This window comes from Canis aureus, chromosome 5 (genome assembly GCF_053574225.1).
Source record: "Canis aureus isolate CA01 chromosome 5, VMU_Caureus_v.1.0, whole genome shotgun sequence".
Classification (NCBI taxonomy): domain Eukaryota; kingdom Metazoa; phylum Chordata; class Mammalia; order Carnivora; family Canidae; genus Canis; species Canis aureus.
Genome location: NC_135615.1, coordinates 13,134,799 through 13,158,486, shown reverse-complemented (window position 1 = coordinate 13,158,486; position 23,688 = coordinate 13,134,799). Strand labels below are relative to the sequence as shown.

Below are 23,688 nucleotides of genomic sequence, written 5' to 3'. Positions count from 1 at the left end.
GTGACATTACTCTGAAGTTTATTTCTTATTTTTCCATTTCCATAATTTTTAAATTAGAGATATCTGACAATATAAAATGAGTCAAGGAGTTCTCCATATTTCTCTAAGACTTAAGATCCCTTCAATAATGTTACAAGTATTCCTTAAAAATAAAACTCAACTGCGGTGCCATAAATTTCCAGTAGATTTTTTAAATCACCTTTCCGGTCATTTTTGTGGCTTAGCTAATTTATTTAAACCTTTTGCTTCTTTTAGAATTGGAGTTTTAGTTTATATGTGCCTTCCTTTATTAACTGCTTGTTTGAAATTTTTATATATTGCTTTTAAATGATCAGGGGACTAGGTTCCTTGAATATTTGTTATTTTCTAGAATTTTGATTAGTCTTTTATGAGACTTTTTAGTTGAACCTGAGGATTTTTAAGCTGGGATAATTTTTTTCAAAATCCTCTTTTCCTATGCTATTCTTTTATAGGTGAAACAATTTAATGAACTTATATAGTTTCTATCACTCTTAGTTTGAATTAGGGAAACAGAATTTAATGAACTTATATAGTTTCTATCACTCTTGGTTTGAAATTTTATTCTTCTCTGTTGGTTTTGGGATCTTAAAGCTCATATAGAGGTGCCTGGCTGATGCAGTCAGTAGAGCATGTGACTCTTGGTCACAGGGTCATGAGTTTAAGCCCCACATTGGGTGTGGAGCCTACTTTAAAAAAGCCCATATAAACTGGTTCTATTTTTTCATTCAGAGATGATACTGCTCATTTGCAACTTTGATTGCTTGGTTAAACAGGTGGTGGTAGCTATAAAATAATACAGTTTATTTTGGAAATCCTTTCCTTTCTGTGTAGTGAGCACTGCCCTGTATCTAGGAAAATCACTTTCTGAATATGGTATTTTTCAGTCAAAATACTGTGCTTTCCAAGTTGTGTATCACTTCCTGATTATCAAAGGGCAGAATCAGGCCTTGACATTGTTCCACATAACCTTCCTTGTAAATTTTTAATATGCAATGAAACTACCCCTGACAGCAGTTCAGAATGTGTGATCTTTTGAGCTGCTAAGAGATGTTATCCCCCTGTACATTTGCCATGAGCACATCCACTGTAGTTAAAATCTAAAAGCAGTTATTTTGTTAATGCTCAGATTAGATCTTTAATTAAGCTTTCATCCCCAGTAGCACAGACAACAATGTGAAACACGTAAGCCCCAGGAGAAACCAAACTCATTCCACAGGCTCACATCCTTTGTGAAGAAACTTAAAAATAATGTTCTCATGAGAATTTCATGAGGGCATGTTGAATATCTAATTGTAAGCTTACAAGCTTCATTTAATTTGATTTCAGAATTTATATCCATGTGACTTTTCCTTTTTTTTTTTTTTTTTTTTTGTAGGATCATTCATTTATTTCAGATCACATCAATCTCCAAGAGTGGCCAAGCTTGGAAGTCCTATTCTTATAAAAGCACTCACTGCTTCCACCCCATGTCAGGTCACCAGTTGTTGGAATTTCCATTGGCCATTCTGTGGTATAAACTGTTAGGTGTGGGTTACTTATGCTAGTAAATGCCTGCTATGTTTTACTGCCATTTTCATGACGAACTGAGGATTTATATGAGCTATTTCAACATGAAATGTCATGTCCTTCCAAAGACCATTTGCAACATATAACTTAAATGGTTCTTTTTTGGGGCCTATCAAAGAATATTTCTGTCATTTTGTATTCTTCCCATATAGTCCTTCTAGTAATCCAAAGCTGTGGCTACATATTGCCACAACTGTTGATCATTTTGGCCACAAGTTTAATTATGTAGAATAAAATAAGCCAAACAAGGGCTAGCGGAAAGTAGGATGAAAAGGGGAATAAAGAGGGATTAAGTATGTGCAGAAAAAATTTATTACATTTTGTGAAATTTTATTTTTTTTCAGTTAGTCTTGGTGGTGCCCAGTAAACATAGACCATACAGACTCTGTCCATTTTGCCAGCACAATAGAGAAGAAAGCAAAGAAGGGCTTCTGAGTCAGGCCGACTTGGTTCAAACCTCAGTTCTGCCACAGATTATATTTACTCTGAGGCTCCGTGTCTGCACTGGAAGCATAATATTAGTGTACCTTTTTCCCATGGTTGTCAGGATTTTTTTATTAAAGGTTTTATTCATGAGAGACACAGAGAGACACAGGCAGAGGGAGAAGCAGGCTCCCTACAGGGAGCCTGATGTGGGACTGGATCCCAGGGCCCCAGGATTACAACCTAAACTGAAGGCAGACACTAATCCGCTGAGCCACCCAGGTGCCCCATTTGTCAGGATTAAAATGTCATTAAATAAAGTATCTGCCACATAATAGGTGTTCACTAAACAGAATTCTGCTATTTTCCATAGAACTAACACCCACATTTGATGTTTCTGTTCAGCTTGCCTTCTTTTCAGTCCTTTAGAGAGTTCTAGAAAGCCTCTAAGCCCTCAGGATTTCAGTGTATTTTATTTTTTTAGTTATCAGAAGACAATGCATATTGATACTGCTGCATACTAAATTCATCATCCATAAATGTGGGGGTCCAGCAGTTTATGCAGGCATTCCTGGTGACAAATTATATATTGTTCAGAGGAATAAATCTAATTATATGTTCAGCTTGATATAAATCTAAATGGGAGTGTTCAGATCTCTTAGTGGATTGTCCTCTGTCTCTCTTTTTTTCCCCCTTGTTATTCCCTGCCCATTTCTCTGTGGGGATTACATTTAAAATAACTTCCTGGACTCCACTTCCACTTCACCCAGTGCACTCTATACTTGTTCTCCTTTGTTTGATTTCAATTAAATCCTATGTGATAGATATAGATTTTTTTTTTTGAGAACTCCTGAAGCATTTACTTGCTCTGTAAAAGTAGTTTACAAGCTTGCTTAGCTTTAATTCAAGGTCATATGCCGAAGTGATGTGATCACCATTGTTATATACATAAGGCATTGCATACAAAACAATAAAATGCATTAAGTCTAGTTGTTCTGCAGAAATTTGAAAGCAAACATTAAGGCTTTTTAGAAATTTCTGAGATGAAATCAGAAATCATAAACATCTTCTCTTTTTGAAAGATGATCTACATTTTCCATTGTTGTATACTGGTGGCCATTAATTTGTGGTCATTGGGATTGTTTCAACATATGATTGTTTCCACTTGGGAGCATTTTTTCTCTATTGTTGCTTAAACTTGGAACTTAGCTGTGGTGGGGCCTCTGTGAAATCCTCAGCAGTTTAGACCCTTGCTGATTTATTTCTCAGAACCAAGTACTCAACCTCCCAAGGCCTCAAATACTGAGTTAGTGGTTTGCCTTGCTTTTTAGAAAAGTGTTTCGAAGAGCCGTCAACAGATGGCCAGAAGAGGTGTTTGTTTTTTACTCTTTTGTCTGTATCTGCTTGAATGTTAGGACTTCTGAGTTGGAGGGAGGGATATTTGGGTTACTTGATCATACTTGTTGGTTTAGGAAGTAGAATTAGATAGCGAGAGAAGGTTATTTATAGTCTGACATACACATAGCTTAATGTTCTTTCCCAAAGGAGTTTGCTAAGAATATAGTATTACTTTTTTTACAAGTCTGTGGTAATATGTAATACTTTCTTTCATAAAAGTTACAGAATAAGCAAACAAACTGAATTCTTATCTTCTTGAGTAATCAGAAAATCCAGCCAGTCTTCCTAATTGGAACATGTTAATAATAGTTATATTCGTGGAATAGCAGATGTTTGTCATTATAAAATGGTAAAGTTAGGCAGGGAGATAACTGATCCTGGGTGCTTTGATATGATTAAAGTCTTCATTTTATGAAATTACATTTTTTCCCTAACTAATCACATGAAGCTAATACAGTTCGGAATGTTTTTTTGAAAGGACTTTAAAACCAGGAAACTTTCTTTTGAGTCTCCTTTTTTAACAACAAGCTAGTAATTTTCTGTGAATTATCTTGTGCTTTTTGTATAGCCAGCACATGGCATCAACATGCACAAATTTTCCTACACCCACTCATTCCTTGCTCAAGATGTGAACTTTAAGAGCTTCAAAAGTCCCTTCAAGTTACTGTTGGAAACTTGGCATTTTTCCATGGAATGGCCAGGAGATAGGACAAACAGAACACATGGGAGCCAGAAGCTACTATTTCTTACTTATGTTGAGATGCTGTTACTGTTTTGAATTAACGGAAATATCAAATATGAAGGAGATTTATGGTAGGTATTAATACCTTCTGAGTTCTCATATTTGAGTTACTGTACAAAATTACTTTTAGGACTTCACAATTAAAGACAGGAAGGTTGATAACACAAAGCTTCTGCTTTCCAACCTTCTTTGCGTTAGTCTATTAAAAAAAAAACTCCCCAACTTATTTTGCACTTGTTTTAATATTCTTTAAAAGATAATAAAAATTTTAAAAGACTGGATGAGGTTATCAGGGTAAAAATAGGTGAGGCAAGAAATGGGTTGGTTCCACAAATAAGGTTTATTAGAGCCAAGCTATATGTTTGAACTAAGTTTTCCAGCAACCAATAGAGACAGATGAATCATCATTTGGTTTATATTCAAGGCAGTAAAAATAACAAAATAAAGCAAAAAAATAGTTCTCCTGAGAATCATCTCCTGAATGTACGCAGAGATAACAATGTAAACATTCTTTCTCTGATTCAGTACATGCATATTGCTTACCTGTTCCTTGCTGATTACAGCCCTCAATGCTGGGAATAGGGACAACCTAAGTACATGCTTTGCCCTAATGAAATGACAATTTAGGCATTCTGACAGCAATTCAGTGTTAAGTGCTTCAAGAGGGTAAGTACACCATGACAATAATAATAATAATTCTCTTGAGTTTTGAAACGCCATGTCTTAAAATGTTCCCCAACTAGAGTGATGAACTCACGTGGAGAAATTTAGTAAAAACAAACAAATAAATAAAATAATAATAATAAAAATTATGGAGTGGAGCTTGCAATGGTACGATCACACTTCATTCTCTGATTATTCTGTTTAATCCAAGGATAGACATTAGAGTATGGGATGTATTCTAGAGAGGGCAACAGTATATGGGGGGAAAAGCTGAACAATTACTCTCCACCTGTACATGAGCAAAACATATGGAGGCTAGTCATTTAAATGAAAACATTACATTTTACCGAAGATTCTAATTAAGCTTATTCAGATGAAGAATACTCAAGCAAAAACATAATTATGACTAGGAGTCAGAAAAGTCACTGTGGTAATGTTGAGAGGGTGTGTGTGTGTGATAAATGATCCCCCTCCCAACACGAACTTAGTCCCAGTTGAATTTTGAGGAGCTACATATATCTTCTTTTCTCTCTCTTCTTTTTCTTTTTTCTTTTTCCTTCTTTTTTTTAAAACTATTATTCTAGATCTTAAAGGTAAAACAGAAGGTAAAACAGATGTTTCATATACTAGACAGACTCTGACGTGAATCAGAGAAAGCAGAGATAGAGAGAGGGTATAAAGATCTGGCCAAGGGAGTGTGAGATAGGGGAGTAGTTGAAAGAAAGATTCTAGGACGACTGAGGAAAGAAGCAGAACCGTTGAAGAGTAGAGTTTCAGTTGGGCACAGACCAAAATCGAATGAAATAGAAAGAGGAAGAAATTATTTTAAACTCATTAATAATGCCCTGTTAGGTCCTTCATAGAGTTAAGTATCAGAGAGCCTAGTTACTCCTGTGTGGAGCTGGCCACTCCTCTGGACAATGTCACAAAGCCCTGCAGGAACCAAAGAGCAAGTGGTGTGGCCAAGGCCATCATACTTTCCAGCTTATTCACCTGTACTCATAACCTGTACAATAACTATTAATACAAAATAAAATCCTTTCCTTTTGTAAAAATGAATGATTGGCTATTTAAAAAATATATAAAATAATGCACAGAGAATACAATTTAAACCAATAGATTAGTCCGAGCTTCATTTTCCCCCCTCTAATTTGCAATTAAAGGAACTGCATTGTTGAAAGTTTTTTTTTTAACCATGTGAAATTGCTTTGAACATTGTAATTCAGTGTCTATATAAAGTGTGTCTTAGTGAAAAACCAAGAGAAATAATATTATTTAATATTAACATTTATCTTACTACTTTTTAATGAATCAGGTATGAATCATAAAAATAATTCCATTTTGAAATAAGTAGTAAATCTTAAATAGTTATACTTTTAATATACCTGTTTCATAGTTTTTTTAAAGGTAATTTTCTGTGGCAATGGAAGTTTTTCTCTGCTATGTCCAATATGATAGCCACTAACTACATATAGCTATTGAGCACTTAACAGGTAATGAGTGTAACCAAGGAACTGGATTTTTTATTTAGTTTCATTTTAATTAAGTTACATATGTATAGCCACACACTTTGCACACCTTTGCCGATATACACATTATAGTTAAATATTCCCTTTTCTAATACTTTTTTTTTTTTAAGATTTTATTTACCTGAGAGCATGAGTGGTGGGAAGGGGCAGAGGGAGCACCAGGTTCCCCACTGAGCAGCAGTCTCAGGGCTCAATCCCAGGACCCTGAGATTGTGAGCTGACCTGAAGACAGATGCTTAACTGATTGAGCCACCCAGGTGTCCCTGTTCCCTTTTCTTTTCATTCCCCCTCTCCCCCCATCAAACTCTGGAGTCCCTAAAGACCCCTAATACTTTATACCTTTTCTGACACAGCGCAGCTTCTTTCACTCTCTGGGAAAGTACAGATGTTTACTGAAGCATTGATGCTAATAGTCCTACCCATCCTTTTTCTTCTTTCAAAAATATATCTATTAACTGAAAACCTACTAAACACAAACTGCTTTAATTCTGCGAGGACTTCAAGCATACATCATGATGTTGGGTTCATGGCTTAGTGTTCTACTAGTGTGTATTAGCTTGAAAGCCACAGAGGTTGCACACTTGACAAGTGCCTATCTGAAATCACAGCTGTATTAATGACTTTGTTCAGTGATTTCACCCTTATGAATATTAAACTTGAAAAAAAATCTATGGAAGGTTTCTTGGTCTATAATAAGCTAAAAGCTTGGTCTATAATTAGCTAAGGAGCTAATAAGCTCCTTAATTGTCTACAATGCCAAGTCTCTTAAAGGAGTAAATTAAATATAGCTTAAGCTCTTATCCTATTAAATATAGATCCCATTGGGATTTACTTTCTTTTTTAAAGATTTTATTTATTTGAGAGAGAGAGAGTGAGAGCACAGTAGGAGTGGGAGAGAGGGGCAGATGGAGAGGGGGAGGGGCAGACTCCCAGCTGAGCAGGGAGCTCGACATGGGGCTCAATCCCAGGACTCTGAGATCATGACCTGAGTCGAAGACAGATGCTTAACTAACTGACTGAGCTACCCAGGTGCCCTGGTATTTATTCTTAATACACTATTAGAATACAGTAGCATTGGTGATGTACTGAATGACAGTTTGACAGCTTGCTATTCTGATGGGGCATATGTATTTCTTTTAACACTAAGGTTAAAGCTCTGTTTTGCTTATTTATAAGCATGGACCAGGGATCCCTGGGTGGCTCAGTGGTTTAGCACCTGCCTTCGGCCCAGGATGTGATCCTGGAGTCCTGAGATCGAGTCTCATGTCAGGCTTCTGCATGGAGCCTGCTTCTCTCTCTGCCTGTGTCTCTGCCTCACTCTCTCTCTGTGTCTCTCATGAATAAATAAATAAAATCTTTAAAAAATAATAAGCTTGGACCATGCTGAAACTTTGCAGGGATCTAGTAGGTAATTGTGGTTGAGGAACCTAAATCTTCCCCTCCCATAGAATCTAATCAAGCACTTGCATTTGACTTTACATTTCTCACTTACCTGCCTTGCTTATCTGAGTTTAGCAGAGCATGGTAGTAAAGTCTGAAATGTAGTAGACAACCAGAAAATATTTTTTGATCAAGTGGTGGCAATTGAGTAGACACTTAAAAAAAAAAAAAAAGTGTACCACTTTGGAACAGAGAATACTTCTTTAAGCTAGATGACTTTTTAAAAGAGCATCTAAAATTTTGGGGGGACTTCAGGGGGTGCCTGGGTGGCTCAGTTGGTTAAGCATCTGACTCTTGCTTTTTGGCTCAGATCGTGATCTTAGGGTTGTGAGATTGAGCCCCGCCTTGGGTTCCACACTCAGTAGGGAGTCTGCTTGAGATTCTCACTCTCCCTCAGCCCTTCCCCCTGCTCGTGCTCACTCTCTGTCAAATCTTAACAAATATTTTTTTTTACTTGAATTTCTTCTGAAATTGGTACCATGAAATGGGAGGTATCTGTCCATGTAACAAAACCATAGCAGTGAAGGAAAAAAAAAACAAGAATTTAAAATATAGTGCAACAGAAAAGGAATCCCTTTGAATCCAAAGATAAAAATTTTATTTCTGAGACTCTTTTTTTTTTTTTTTCTGAGACTCTTCATCTCTGAATGTTGTGCTTTCTTAGAAAGTCCTAAAGTGCACTTTTTGAAGATAGGAGAAGAAAAAAATTGTCTAAACTTGTGTTTATGGAGATTTTGTCAATGTGTTTTATAGAGTGAATCATCCAGCCATTGAGGGAATTAATTTCTGCCTCACATAGTACCTTTTACTTAGAAAATGCTCAGTAAACATTGATTGAATAAATGAGAGTCCTGAATTCCATGTTGTAGCTATTGCTGTCAGCACTAAAATAATTCTTTACATTTTTTTTTACTACCTAGTTAGGCACTCAAAACCTTAGATTAATTATGTCATCCCTAATAGTGATTAGGAGGTGAAATGATCACCTCCCTCCTCAAGGATGGTTTCTTACTTGATTAAATTATGACTTAACAGTGTTATATGAGCTCCCAAGTTCTTTGATAGTGTCCCCATGAGAAAGAATTAATGAAAAGGACTCCTTACAGTTTTCTTTTACCTGAGAAAATAATTTTTCAAGAAAATATATATTTTTTTTTTGGTTTGGTATTTGAGACATCAAGGAAAAAGTATAAGTAAAGCCTGAATTTATACACTAAGAATGTGTACCTCCTCAGATTTATAAGAAACGAGAGAAGAGTCCTTCCACAGAAGGAAAGACCATGGAAACTTCTGTGGGAACAGGGTGGTACTGCCCATGATGGTGTGGACAAATAATGTGTCCTCAAACTTGTCTTAGTGGTGTGCTAATGTCCTATTTCTTTAGACATCTTGGTGGCATGTGTTAAAAATACTAGTTAGAAGAGTCACTTTGAGCCCACCCACCCTTTTTTCTTTCTTTCTTTCTTTCATTAGAGAGTAAGCAAGAAATCAATCACAGGGACAGAGGGAGAAGGAGAAGCAGGCTTTCCTGCTGAAGAGGGAGCCTGATGTAGGGCTCAGTCCCAGGACCCTGGGATCATGACTTGAGCCAAAGGCAGACATTTAATCAACTGAACCACCCAGGCATCTGCACTTTAAGCCTTTTCTTAAGGGGAGAGTGCAAAGGCAGACAAAATAATTACTTAGCATTTTTTGGGCTTGTATATTTGGAGAAAACAATAATTGAGATTATATTTAACAGAAGGGATAGTTTGTGATATTTTTAATTATAGAAAAGCTGTTGGATACAGGTAAATGGGATATTTATGTAATTCAAAAACATTTCCAACAGGTGCGATTTTGGTATCATTTGTCTCAGCATTCACGTCTCTCAGTTTTTACAAGAACATCACTGGATGGGGATTTGCAAAAGCAAGGTGATCTAATTGGAATCTCCAAATCTCAGTGGAAACAAGCAAAAATTAATCTCTATGTGAAGCCTGGAGAATCAACCTTACCTTTTCAGGTAAGCAAGCACATAAGAAATTAATGCAACTCATCAGGAGATGCTAATGTAATACTAATTTATTTCTCAGAGAACAATGTAGCACATATATAACACATATATCCCATAGATTTATCAGATATCAATAATGCAAACATATTGACAATCAGGGATGAGTACAGATGTTAATTGACTGAGTGCTCAAGACTTACGTGTGGACACTTGGTGAAAGTAGAGATAAGAATTGAATAGGAGGACAAGAAAAAAACCCAAAGAGCTAAATACAATGACAGAGAGAGAAGTAATTTAATAGGAAAATATTTATTTTTTAAAAGTGAGGATGGCAGATTATATGAGGTGGTGAAAAAACCTAGCTTGGACTATGTTCACATTTTAATTCTAATGCCTAATTTTCTGCTGCCTATTAATATTGAGAATTTTTATGAATCTTTTATATCATTTTCTTGGTTAGTGATAAAAGAAGGCAACTGTAGGTAATCTGATTGGTGCCCACATTTCCACCCTCTTGGATATGGCTTCCTTCTCGATGACATTTGAAAGGAGTGATTTTAGGAACTAGATTGGGTGATAGAATATAGCAGAAAACACACAGCCTTTGGAATTAGGTGGTCTGACTCTTGATCTCTGCTTAGGTCCTGGGTTGCCAAGTGACTGTTATATCTTTGAGCCTCACATTTACCTATCTGTTAAAACCATAGTGATGGTAAAAGCAATACTTAAGGGGAGTCTGAGTATTAAAGCTAAAATGGTAGCCATAAACATCAGCTCTGGAGTCCAGGGTTCAAGCCAATTGTACAATCATGGGGAAGTTGCTTAATCCCTCTGTGCTTGTTTCTTCTGTTAAATAGGGGGTGAGGCTCATTGTTGGGGTGTTAGGAGCTGCTAATAAATAACGTACCTCATTGGTCCTCATCTCTGAACCAGTTAAGATAAATAAGTCAAACAGAAAAATATTTTAGAGAAGGTGGTTTTAGAATCTGCAGCCATATGTTTAAATAACGCTTCACCTCAGAATAAACATATTCACCCAAAGAACAACAAATTCTGCCAAAGAAATCCAGGACTCATACTTTGGGGGAAACCTATTACTATTAGCCAGAGCTAACATCAGAGTGTATGTGTCCAAAGAGAGTGGGAGTTGAATGGGAGACACACAGCATGAGTTTAGCACATCCAGTTTATTCTTCTAACATCACAAATCACTTAAATCCTCCTCTCCATGGGAGAGACTAAGAGGTCAGTAACAGCAGTGTTATTGCAGGGAAATTCCTGCTCATGGAAGTAGGAGGAAGAGAGAATAAATATGGACTCCAGCCAATATTCTCTTCTTTCTAGGACTATTGTGAGAATTGAATGATTTTTATATATGAAGCACATAGAAGATATTCTGGCATAAACACACAAAATTCTTATTATTGCTGTGTTTATCACTTGGACATTACCTGGGCATAGTAGACACTCAGTAAATATTAGTTTTGAAAGGAAGTCTCCTCTTGACCAGAACTCTAGGTTCAGAGTTTAGAAGCTATTTTACCCAGGTCTCTAAACTCCCTGATTCTCAAGGACCATATTTATGACTGCACTCCCACATCTAATACAAGAATACTATGAATTGTAACTCTTAATAGGAAAATAGTAAAAGCCAGTCATGGAATCATGTAAATGCCAATCTCCATTACATGTGACAGAACAAATAAACTCAGAACAGTCTGATCCCTTGCTTCATTTATTTATATTCTGTATAACATTATTTTCATTAGGTTTGCATTTAGTTAGAATGAAACTCAGCGTGAAGATTTTTGAGAGTCCATTGTTAATGGACATTATTGGGAATTAAACAGAATGTCCTTTTCCACACAGAAACGTGCACTTGAATAATTATTCCTGATTACCTTATGATTGCCCAAATGTAGAAGCATCCCAAGATGTTCTTCAGTAGGTAAATGGATAAATAAGCTGTGTTACCTCCAGACAATGGAATATCATTCAGCACTAAAAAGAAATAAGCTATCAAGCCATGAAAAAAACATGGCAGAACCTCAGGTGCATATTACTAAGTGCAAGAAGCCAACCTGAAAAGGCTACTTTCTTTCTAAGTCCAACTATATAGCATTCTGGAAAAGGCAAAATCAGGGAGAAAGTAAAAAGATCAGTGGTTGTCAGGGGTTGGGTGCAAGGAGAGAGGAGGGATGAATAAATAGAGCAGAGAGGATTTTTTTAAAGATTTTATTTATTTATTCATGAGAAACACACACAGAGAGAGGCAGATAAATAGGCAGAGGGGGAGAAGCAGGGTCCATGCAAGGAGCCTGATGTGGGACTTGACCCCGGGTCTCCAGGATCATACCCTGACCCAAAGGCAGATGCTCAACCACTGAGCCACAAACGTGTCCTGAGCAGAGAGGATTTTCAGGGCAGTGAAAATACTCTGTATGATAATATGATTGATGATGGACAAATGTTATACATTTTCCAAGCCCATAGAATGTACAATATCGAGAATGGACCATAATGTAGACAATGGGCCTTGGGTGATTTTTGTGGTTCATCATTTGTAACACATGTCCCACTCCAGTAGGAGATGAATTTTTTGGTTTGTTTTTTCCTTTGTTTTCCAAGAGAGTGTGGGGTAGGGGGATGGAGGGAGAGGGAGAGAGAATCCTATGCAGGCTTCACTCCCAGCGTAGAGCCCAATGTGGGGCTTGATTTCACAACACTGAGATCATGACATGAGCTGAGATCAAGAGTTGGATGCTCAACTGAGCCATCTAGGCACCCCGGGAGATGTTGATAATGGGGAGACTGTGTGTGTGTTGGGCCAGAAGTTATAGGAAAAAATTCTATACTTTCTCCTCAGTTTTGCAGTGAACCTAAAGCTAGTCTAAAGGTCTTAATAAAAAAAAAAAAAAAAAAAGAAACTAAACCAGAATGTCTTCTGCTAGAACCAGTTATTTTAGAAACATTTTGAGTTGAAATGCCTGCCATTCCTTTCTGAGCCTGCAGGCACTCATTTACCTATCACCATTATTGAAGGTAACGTCTTTATTCCTCTGGAGTATTTCTTCCTTTGGGGTTCTGGTTCGCGTTTTGCTTTGCAGTGCAAAGTGAAACTGCTCTTTATTATCTGGGGCATACCAACTGGTTTGTAGGCTGACCAATGGTTTGATAGGATTTTATAATTGGGCAGCACTGGATTTGTGATGTGTTTCTAAACAAAACAAAACAAAACAAAACAAACAAACAAACAAACAAAAAAACCCCTGCTCTGCTAGATCTTCATTCCTGTCTGTGGAGTCTCAGCTCACCATGTTGACTTTTCTCTCTCCCCAGTTGGAGTTCCTAATCTACCCCCAATCAGCCTCTGCTTAATTGTGATGGCCTTTGAGGGGAGCACATGGTTCTGGGTTCTTGCTATAAGTCTTATTTCACCCCTGAGAAGTTTTTAGTCTCTGCTCTGTCCCCCTTAGTCCTATTACTTGGCTGTAGTATGTTTGTTTTAGAAACTGCAGGTGAATAAGAAACAGAAATAAGAATTCCTTCAGTTTTCATCATTTAAGAAGCCCATTATAGGTCCACAATCTCTCTCTTTTTAAAAAATAAAAGATTTTGACAGTGAGCGAGAGAGAACAAAAGCAGGGGGAACAGCAGAGGGAGAGGGAGAAGCAGACTCCCTGCTGAGCAGGGAGCCTGATGTGGAGCTCAATCCCAGGACCATGAGATCATAACCTGAGCCAAAGGCAGATGCTTAACCAACTAAGCCACCTGGGCACCCTAGGTCCAATCTCTAACCAAAAATTTGGAAAATTAAAATTTAGAAAACGGTAAGCTTTTGAAAAAACAATTTAGAAGAAAAACTTAACCTCACCTGAACCTGTGTGAGGTCTTTAGGCAGTTCATTTAGGGAGATGTTTTTGATTAGATACTACTGCCCCCAGTCTCTACTGAGGGTATCACGTCATATACACGGTGTTTCTCAAATTAACATTCTCAACTCCAACCTGTTCAAATTTCAAAACCCAGCTGGCCCCAAAGACTTGAGGTAAGGAATTGCAGGCCAGTGTTCACATTCTGGTGTGAATCAGTCCAGATTTCATGTAGACACACACACACGATACATAAATATACACAGTCACACATAGATACGTACACAGGGTAGTATTTAATATATTATCACTATATATAAAATATTTCAAATAAGTAGACAATACAGAGAGGGGCAGATATCTTTGTATTCACATATCAGAATGATCTATTAGCATTTTGTTTCCTTATAATGTTAATACGTGTGTGCACATAAAGATACAGGTCCTCTTTGTACCCATTTCTATTCCTTTTCTTGTCTTCTGCTGGAAGAAAAATTGCAGATTTTATGTTGTCCTTAACCTATTTTCTGAAAATGCATTTTTAAAAACATGAAAATATGCATGAGGATTCTAGCTAGGTGCAATTCTACTTCATTCTTTTAGCAACAACAGTTGCAAAAGGTACTCTATAAATAGTCAATCTAGCTTTTAAATATTCAAATATTTAAAGTTTATGTTCTTGGGAATGGGCTTCTTTGGCACTTTAGTGGACCGAATCATTTAAGGGTGACCTCAGTAACCACCTGACTATCCTTCAATGTGACTAAACTGTGAACATATTTAGACAGTGGAGTCTAATCCAAACACCGGGAAGGAGAAAGGCATCAACCTGGATGACGTCTGTGTCCCCTTCTAGCCATGAACTTCTAATGCAGTGTGGTACTTTTGATGTCTCTTGTAGACATCACAACAGACTACAAATCACTTTGAGTTTCTTAGAAAATAGGCACCCTTACTTAGGTAGGGCTTTTATTCTTCCTGCTGGAAAAGGGTAAGGCTTGTTCTTTATAAGAACAACAAAATTTTTAAAAAAATATTTTATTTATTTATTCATGAGAGACACAGAGAGAGAGAGAGGCAGAGACACAGGCAGAGGGAGAAGCAGGCTCCCTGTGGGGAACCTGATGCAGGACTCTATCCTGGGACTCCAGGATCACACCCTGAGTCAAAGGCAGATGCTAAATCACTGAGCCACCCAGGCATCCCAAGAACAGCAAATTAACACCATTTCAGTATCTCTCCCTTTCTTATATTTTTTTTTTATTGGATGGAGATAAGTCAAATAGTTAATAGTATTATTTTCCATCTGTTTTAACTTGGTCTGCTCATTGGATATTTTGAGCTTTTACAGAAATATATTCACTTCATTTACAATTTATTTTTTCCCTTAACTGCTCTTAGTTTTAATATTTAAAGGTGGTTCTTTCTCTGAGTACTGTCCATTGATTTCCAGCTGATCTACTTTTCTTGAGTTTCCTATTAATACATAATTGTGTCATATTTTAGACTTCATTTTGAAATGACCCTTTTGTGAGATTTTCCACAATGATTGATACCATGTTCATTCTTTATCAGTCCATGATATAAATCAATAATAATTTCCTGACATTATTTGAAGATTCAGTGAAGGGTAAGATTTATAATACAATAGTAAAAGCTGGTCTAGTCTATAAAGTTACAATGTCCTCAGCCTTCTTTATTTAGGACTGCATTGAATATTGTTACAGCAGACAGCTTTGTTCTGCAGCATCTACTAAAGACTAGTTATTTTTTTTTTATTTTATTCTAGCAGTGCAGTATAGCCTAATCATTAATGGTTCAGGTTACATATTTTTCTTATTAGATATATGACCTTCAACCAATTACTTCACCTTTGGAGCTTCTGTTTCTTTTACTTTAAAATGGATGAAAATAATACCATCTTCACAGGGTTTAAACAAGTGAATGTGTTTGGTTTGCAGTAAGCTTTAAATAAGTTTGTGGTTGCTCTTATTATTGACACCATCATTCAAAAATTAATATATTCCAGTTTTTCTTTTTATAAAAAAATTATTTATTTATTCGTGAGAGACACAGAGAGGCAGAGACACAGGCAGAAGGAGAAGCAGGCTTCCTGAGGGGAGCCCAGTATGGGACTTGATCCCAGGATCCTGAGGTGAAGGCAGACAGTCAACTGCTGAGCCACCCAGGCGTCCCTATATTTCAGTTTTTCTTATTCCTACTTTCTCCACTTCCTCTTAGATTCACATATTTTCTTGTTATTCCTTTAAAAAAAAAAAAAACGAGATATCAAAGAACCAAAATGTGAATATGCTAATTGAGTATTTTTCTGGAAATGCTTACCTTGGTTTTTCAGATATATATATATATAAAAAAAAGTATTATCATTTGATTGTAAGCAACAGTTATAAGTTGTTTGGTTCCTGAAAACAAAAACAAGGCATGAATTTGCTCTTTCAGGAAGTACTATATTATCACTGAATAAAACAAATTATCAGCAAGATCCTTAAAAGGAGTTTTAGAAGGGAGAGCATATAACTTGGAATTTAAATTCCCAGATTTCCTTAAGAATCTTAAAAAATGAGGTTTTTCACTTTTCCTTCATTTGTAACTGAAATACACATGGTTGAAACATTTCTTCTGCATGAACTCTTTCTCACTGATTATTAATTGGTCCTGTATTTCCCAAGGGAAAACTGCCTTTGGTCACAAATCAAAAGATTGGCTTAGTTGAAATAAGCAATAAAAAACAAATAGCCAAAAAGATTTTGGAATCATCAAATGGTATATTTACAGATATAAGTTGTTTTTATTCTTTTTTAAATTGGAAGATTTCAATTCATGGTAGAATTAGAATTTCTCATTTTAGAGTTCTGTGTTTAATTATAAAGAAGTAAACAAGCAGAGGTTAGATGACCTCATATTTTTATTTGGCTTTGGAAGTAGTTTTATTTTAACATTTTAATGTGAATATCTACAAGTCTGGTGCTTTCTTTCAGACAAAATGATATAACCATATTTTACAGACCTATTTCACAATTCTATTTCAACTTGTAGAGTCCCACCTACTCCATATACCTCTCTAGAGGCACAGAGAAGTGCCCCAAGCATTCTTGGTCCTCACTTTTTAAAAAGTTGTGCAGGGCTTAAAATACAATGGTCAATAAAGGCTTGTCTAATGAGTTTGAGAATTAAGTATCTGAATTTTAACTGATTTCAGTCTGGGATGAGTTCTAGTAATAAGGAAAAATCTTTCAAAATTAAAGCTGTCCAAAATAAATTACAATAACTTAATGGTTTAGGCATAATATATTTTTCAGTAACAATGCCTGTGGATATTTTATCAAAATCCTTCTTTAAAAACGGTTTCCTGCCTTATGTATGAAGGCCAGATTTCTTAGTTGGTTAAGACTCTACCAAAAACCAGTTCAAATCAGAATTTTAAAAATCTTAAAATTATAGACATCTCATTACAAAGTACCAAAAATTGCAGATAAAGGCAATGGTCTCTCCTGACCTCCTTCACCTCTTATTATGTCTTTATCTTGAGGTTAGTGTAGACATTAGTTCATTTTTACTTCTGGACCCTATTCTATTTATGTGATGTATATGTATGAACCACTGTATCTAGTAATCTAAGCCATTATGCTTTTAGCCTAAGTAGTATCCTATCATAAACTTTTTTTTCTGTAATTTTTCACTTAGAAACACATATTGAGGTTCTTTCCATATTAGCACATAGAGACAGTATTTTTTTAACTGGAATGGTTATCCATGGTCTGTATAACTATTTATTTATTTATTTATTTATTATTTATTTATTTATTTATTTATTTATTTATTTTTGATTCACCTTTAAATTGTTTCCATTTATTTGCTCTCAAAACCAGCATTGAGGTAAACATTCCTGAACAGGCCTTCATGTACATTTCTATGAGTGTCTCTTTAGACTAAATGCTGAGAAGTGGGGTTAATTTTTGTACTTTGTGCTATTTTTCTTCTTAATAAATAACATCAAATTGCCCTCTAATTGGGCTGCACCATTTCTTACAATCAGTTCCATCTATTACTTAATTTATTGTCCTCTTAAAATCCTATATTCCTAAGTATAGGAGGAAAACATTTTCCCTGGATCTTTCGTGGTTCCTGGCTGGGTCTGAAAATTAAACTAACAAAGCAGATTGAAGGAGAAAGCATACAAAATTATTTAATGTCTTACATGACACTGAAGCCTTAATAAGGACAAAAAGACCAGTTAATAAAGAAATTGCTAATTCTAAGCCTTTTTATGCAAGGTTTGAAGAAGAGTGGACAGTCATGGAAAGATATGATGGATCAAAGCGTATAAGCTAAGTGTAATAAACTGGGAGAAACTTAGCCAGGCTAAAATTCGGCTTCCTCTGCTTATGTGTCCTTTCATCTTCCAAAATAAGGATGCTTCCTTTCTCCAGTTATACAGAGGACACCTCTCACATGAGGGCATTATGATCCACTGTGGCGGAAAAAATCAGAAAGTCCATCCTGCACATACTGTGTCTTAAATTCCTTCAGCTTGAAATATTCATTATACCATGGTGTGTCATATTTTGGGATAGCTCATCTCCAAACCCATCATCCTATAACCTCCAAAGTGTTCTAAATGTACCATACATTATAACCTCTCATTGCTTTTGCTTGTGATGTTACCAGTTTCTCTAACAGAATCTGAAACAGCAATTATAACTGAGGAGCTATTATTAGATAATTATTGGTTGTTAGGTAATTAGTATTTTTACCAACTTCTTTTCAAATTTTACCTCACATTCTCAGCAAAAGTAGTAAAATGTTTTTCTTCTCTTCTCCTGGTATCCTATACATATCTTTTTGTATAGCAGTTCTGGTGTAGTTTAGTTGTTAATGCATTATACCAAGTAAATTGTAAGATCTTTGGGATGTGAGGTCCTCTCTGGTAAGATGGAGATGTACCACCTACTGTGTCCCGGACTAGTGGTCCTGCTACATATCTTTAAGACTCCAGATATAATTTTTCTCTCTCTTTTTTAAAGTGGTAGATTAACAACATAATAATGTGATTAACAAGAAAGAAAACAAATTAGATCAGTCATTATTCAGAGTGTTAGAATAAATTAAACTGAAATAGATGCCTGAGTGCTTTAACTTATGAATATTATTAACCACTGTACGTGGTTATTGATTCTGTTTTACCTCACTAAGTAGGTATCTGTATATGTATATATAATATGTATTAGTATTTAAATATTCTGATATTAAAATGAATCATTGCCTCCAGCAGACCCATTACAAATGAATTCATATCTCAATTAAATTGAGTTGTAAACCACACAGTTGATTACCCCAAAGAGCTCATTTTAAATGCATACGACTCTTAATAGCTCCAAAGGGAAGGCAACCTTTCAGGAGTGATGAATGTTTCAACTTTTAATGGAAACAAGGTTACCTAAGACATTAAGGTTACATAAGATTCTGTCAAAGCTGTTATGACTTTATAAATTTATAATTTGAATGTTCTGGTCAAAACAGTTTTCTAAAATTAGGAAGGTGGGACAAATGCAAATAAGCTTCTTTAAACAAAGATATATGATTGTAAGACATTTATGTTATATTTTTAATAATTTGTTTTTCTGTAATTGTAGTTGATTTTAGAAGCTACTGTTTTATCATCAAATGCTACTGTTGCTCTAGATGACATTAGTATGACCCAGGAATGTAAAATTTCTGATAAATCACTTCCAGATACCAGCATACTAAAGAAAGGTAAGTTTTTTCTAGTGTTCACTGAAGTCTGAAGTTTTAAACATTGAAATAATTACTTCCTCCTGCTACCAAAATTTAAAACATATTAGAGTCCTTCAGTAATATAGCTCACTAATAGTGAATACCAGGATGTAGGTTATATCACATATCCTCAAAAACTAAAACATATTACTAGTGTATCTATATGCTATATCACAGCCTAGGCCTTAGAGACACTTCCAATAATATTCTGTGCTTGTGGCTAAAATTTACACAGTTTTTTAGTTATAAAAATTATGAAAGTATTTTAAATTATTTTACATAATTTAAAAACACTTCTATAAAATTTAATTGTATTTTAATTTTGTTTGGCACTTCGAATGAGTATATAATGAAATTCATATTTCAGAACCACCTAGGAGTTAAAAAAAAAAAACTTACTGTGTTTGGAAAAGTGACTTAAGGCCAGCCAAAAATTTGTCTTGATCCTGAAATTCTGTTTAAATTAAAAACATAATATTTTCAAGTAATAGACGGAATTTGTCTAATTCTTTGACTAAATATTTTGTAGAGCATTTCAATTAAGGGGCAGAATGATTGTCATAAAAATGAATCCCAAAAAGTCAAGTAGGCATTTTTGAAAGTCTATCCATTATTTAGGTTCTGAGAATGAATTGAAACAGTATGCATTGTGCCTGCAGTTACTTTGTCATTTTAACACTGATTGATGTTTCTCTTTGATCACTCCTATCCCAGAGTCTGTTAGTGGATAGACAACATTAAACATGCTGCCTGAAAATGCTCATACTTTATTTTTCTTTATCCATATACATGAACATTATTTTCATTTAGAAGTTAGGCACATTGTATCTTCTGAAGTTATGTTTCATTAAATGATATTTAGTAAGTGGAGAAGTTGAATTATTACCTGAGCGTAAGGCAGTTATCAATGATAATATAGGAGATAAAAGTCTGGATTGGGAACTAGATTAAAGAACTTTTAATTAGTAATCCTTTACTCAAGACTTCTTTCATTGTTGAGATTGTATAATTCTTTGTACTAATTTTGTATGGTGCTGTGTATTTATTCAGAATGTGTGTTCTGAACTTATAATAAACCTTTCTAACCTGTGTGTATGTATTTGGTTCTGATAGACATTGAAGAATGGAGGAATGTAGAACAAGAGATTTAATGATTAATGAGCTTTTGAGGGTTAACCAGCATTACCTTATTTCTGTTTCTTAATTAAACATTTTCCTTCTCTAATCAAATACCACATCACCAGAATTAGAATAACAGAAAGTTGACATTGAATAGAATGTAACTGGAGGCAAGAGAGTGGTTAAAAGTTTTAAATTATCACCAAAATTAACCTTAGCAGAAGTCTCTGAGAGTGCATGATCTCACAGAGAATTCTTTTCGGAAATTAAATCAAAACTCAATTTTTGTGTGCTTCAATTTGAACACCATCTTTGCTGGTTAGAGTATAATTCTAATTAGATCAAAAGTATAGGAATTTTTCCTGAAAGGCCAACTGCTGTACATGAGGAGAAAAGAAAACCTTTCTTACTGTTTTTGCAAATTTTTCCAATAGATAATTATAAGATCTTTTTTGTGGAGTTTAGTATTACCCAGCAGAAGTTCAGGGATGCGATTGAAATAGGCATTAAAAAATAAGGCAAATCCCACTGGTATTAAATTATGTTTTATATGCGGGGCAGAATGGCCAGAGATTAATCTAGACCTTGTGTTTAATTAAAGCTTTTGAAGGCTTTAATCGGCATGCAAATGGCTGTCACACTTCAGAGCAATCCTAGTGCCTTCCCTATACATTTGAAGCAAAATGGAATGAAAACAGAAAACTATACTCTAACTCTGCTTTTTTATCATCTAACTTCTGTGTCCTTAGCATATTTAAAAACTAGTGTTCATAAAATAATTATGTATTCCATTTATTTATTGAAGGAGAAGAGTATGTTTTGTCCTCTCCACCTCTTAATTTTGAAGTTGGATTTGTATTACGTGAGGATACAGGCTACATTTCATCCAGCAAATTCTGTGATTTTTCCATCTGACAGCCCAAATGGAACAGATGAAGCCCGTTGTGGTGAGCCAGTACTTTAATCACTTAGTCATGTTACTACTTTGTCATTTGGCTGAGATTTGTGTGTGCAGTGGTTTCCCGTCCCTCTTATCCACAGGGGATACATTCCAAGACCCCCACGGATGCCTGAAACCACAGATATGTATGTATGCTATGTTTTTTTTTCTATATGTACATATCTATGATAAAACTTAATTTGTAAGCTAGGAACAGTAGAAAATTAACATTAGTAGAACAATTATAACAGTGTACTGCTATGTAAGTTATGTGAATGTAGTCTCTTTCTCAAAATATTTTACTATAATTACCCTTGTGATGATATGAGTTGATAAAATGCTTACTTGATGAGATGCAGTGAGGTGAGCAATGTAGTCCTTATGATGTACAGTTAGCCTACTATTGACTTTTTAAAAAAATTAATTCTGGCATAGTTAACATACAGTGTTATATTAGTTTCAGGTTTATAATATAGTGATTCAACAGCTGCATATGACACCGATACCCATTCCTCATTAGAACAAGCGCTCTCCTTATTCCCCATCACGTGTTTCATTTATTCCCACCTGGTGACCTGTTACCATCAGTCTGTTCTCTGGAGTTAAGAGTCTGTTTCTTGGTTTTTCTCTCTTTTCCCCTTTGCTCATTTGTTTTATTCTTAAATCCCACAGATGAGTGAAATCTATGGTATTTCTTTTTCTCTGACTTATTTTGCTTAGCATTATGATCTCTAGCTTTATCCATTTTATTAGAAGTGGCGAGTTTTTATTGTTTTTTTATGGCTGAATAGTATTCCACTGTATATCTCTACCACATCTTATTTTTTTAAAAAAATTTTTATTGGAGTTCAATTTGCCAATATATAGCATAATACCCAGTGCTCATCCCGTCAAGTGCCCCCCTCAGTGCCTGTCACCAGTCACCCCATCCCTCTGCCCACCTTCCCTTTCCACTACCCCTTGTTTGTTTCCCAGAGTTAGGGGTCTCTCATGTTCTGTCTCCCTCTCTGATATTTCCCACTAATTTCCTCTCCTTTCCCCTTTATTCCCTTTCACTATTTTTATATTCCCCAAATGAATAAGACGATATAATGTTTGTCTTTCTCTGATTGACTTACTTCACGCAGTATAATACCCTCCAGTTCCATCCACATTGAAGCAAATGGTGGGTATTTGTCATTTCTAATGGCTGGTAAAATTCCATTTTATACATAGACCACAGCTTCTTTATCCATCTTTCGATGGACACTGAGGCTCCTTCCACAGTTTGGCTATTGTGTACATTGCTGCTATAAACATTGGGGTGTAGGTGTCCCAGAGTTTCACTGCATCTGTATCTTTGGGGTAAATCCCCAGCAATACAATTGCCGGGTCATAGGGCAGTTCTATTTTTAACTCTTTGAGGAACCTCCACACAGTTTTCCAGAATGGCTGCACCAGTTCAAATTCCCACCAGCAGTGCAAGAGGGTTCCCCTGTCTCCACATCCTCTCCAACATTTGTTGTTTCCTGTCTTGTTAATTTTCACCATTTTCACTGGTGTGAGGTGGTATCTCATTGTGGTTCTGATTTGTATTTCCCTGATGGCAAGTGATGCAGAGCATTTTCTCCTGTGCATGTTGGCCATGTCTATGTCTTCTTTGGTGAAATTTCTGTTCATGTCTTTTGCTCATTTCATGATTGGATTGTTTGTTTCTTTGCTGTTGAGTTTAATAAGTTCTTTATAGATCTTAAATACTAGCCCTTTGTCTGATAGGTCATTTGCAAATATCTTCTCCCATTCTATAGGTTGTCTTTTAGTTTTGTTGACTGTTTCTTTTGCTGTGCAGAAGTTTTTTATCTTGATGAAGTTCCAGTAATTAATTTTTGCTTTTGTTTCCTTTGTCTTCATTACATGTATCTTGCAAGAAGTTACTGTGGCCAAGTTCAAAAAGGGTGTTGCCTGTGTTCTCCTCTAGGATTTTGATGGATTCTTGTCTCACATTTAGATCTTTCATTCATTTTTAGTTTATCTTTGAGTTTATCTTATACCACATCTTCTTTATCTACTCATTAGTCAATGGATATTGGGCTGTTTTCCATAGTTTGACTATGGAAGTTTGGCTATTTGTAATAATTCTGCTATAAACATATGGGCACGGGATCCCTGGGTGGCGCAGCGGTTTGGCGCCTGCCTTTGGCCCA

At 35.6% G+C, this 23,688-nt stretch overlaps 1 protein-coding gene across 1 annotated transcript in view; it reads left to right on the top strand.

The window, feature by feature from the left end:
- Positions 1-23,688, top strand: part of MALRD1 (MAM and LDL receptor class A domain containing 1) — a 759,283-nt gene that overhangs the window by 92,403 nt on the left and 643,192 nt on the right. The window contains 3 exon segments of the mRNA XM_077896425.1: positions 1,396-1,494; positions 9,614-9,787; positions 19,305-19,425. Of these exon segments, the coding sequence (XP_077752551.1) occupies positions 1,396-1,494; positions 9,614-9,787; positions 19,305-19,425 (394 nt within the window).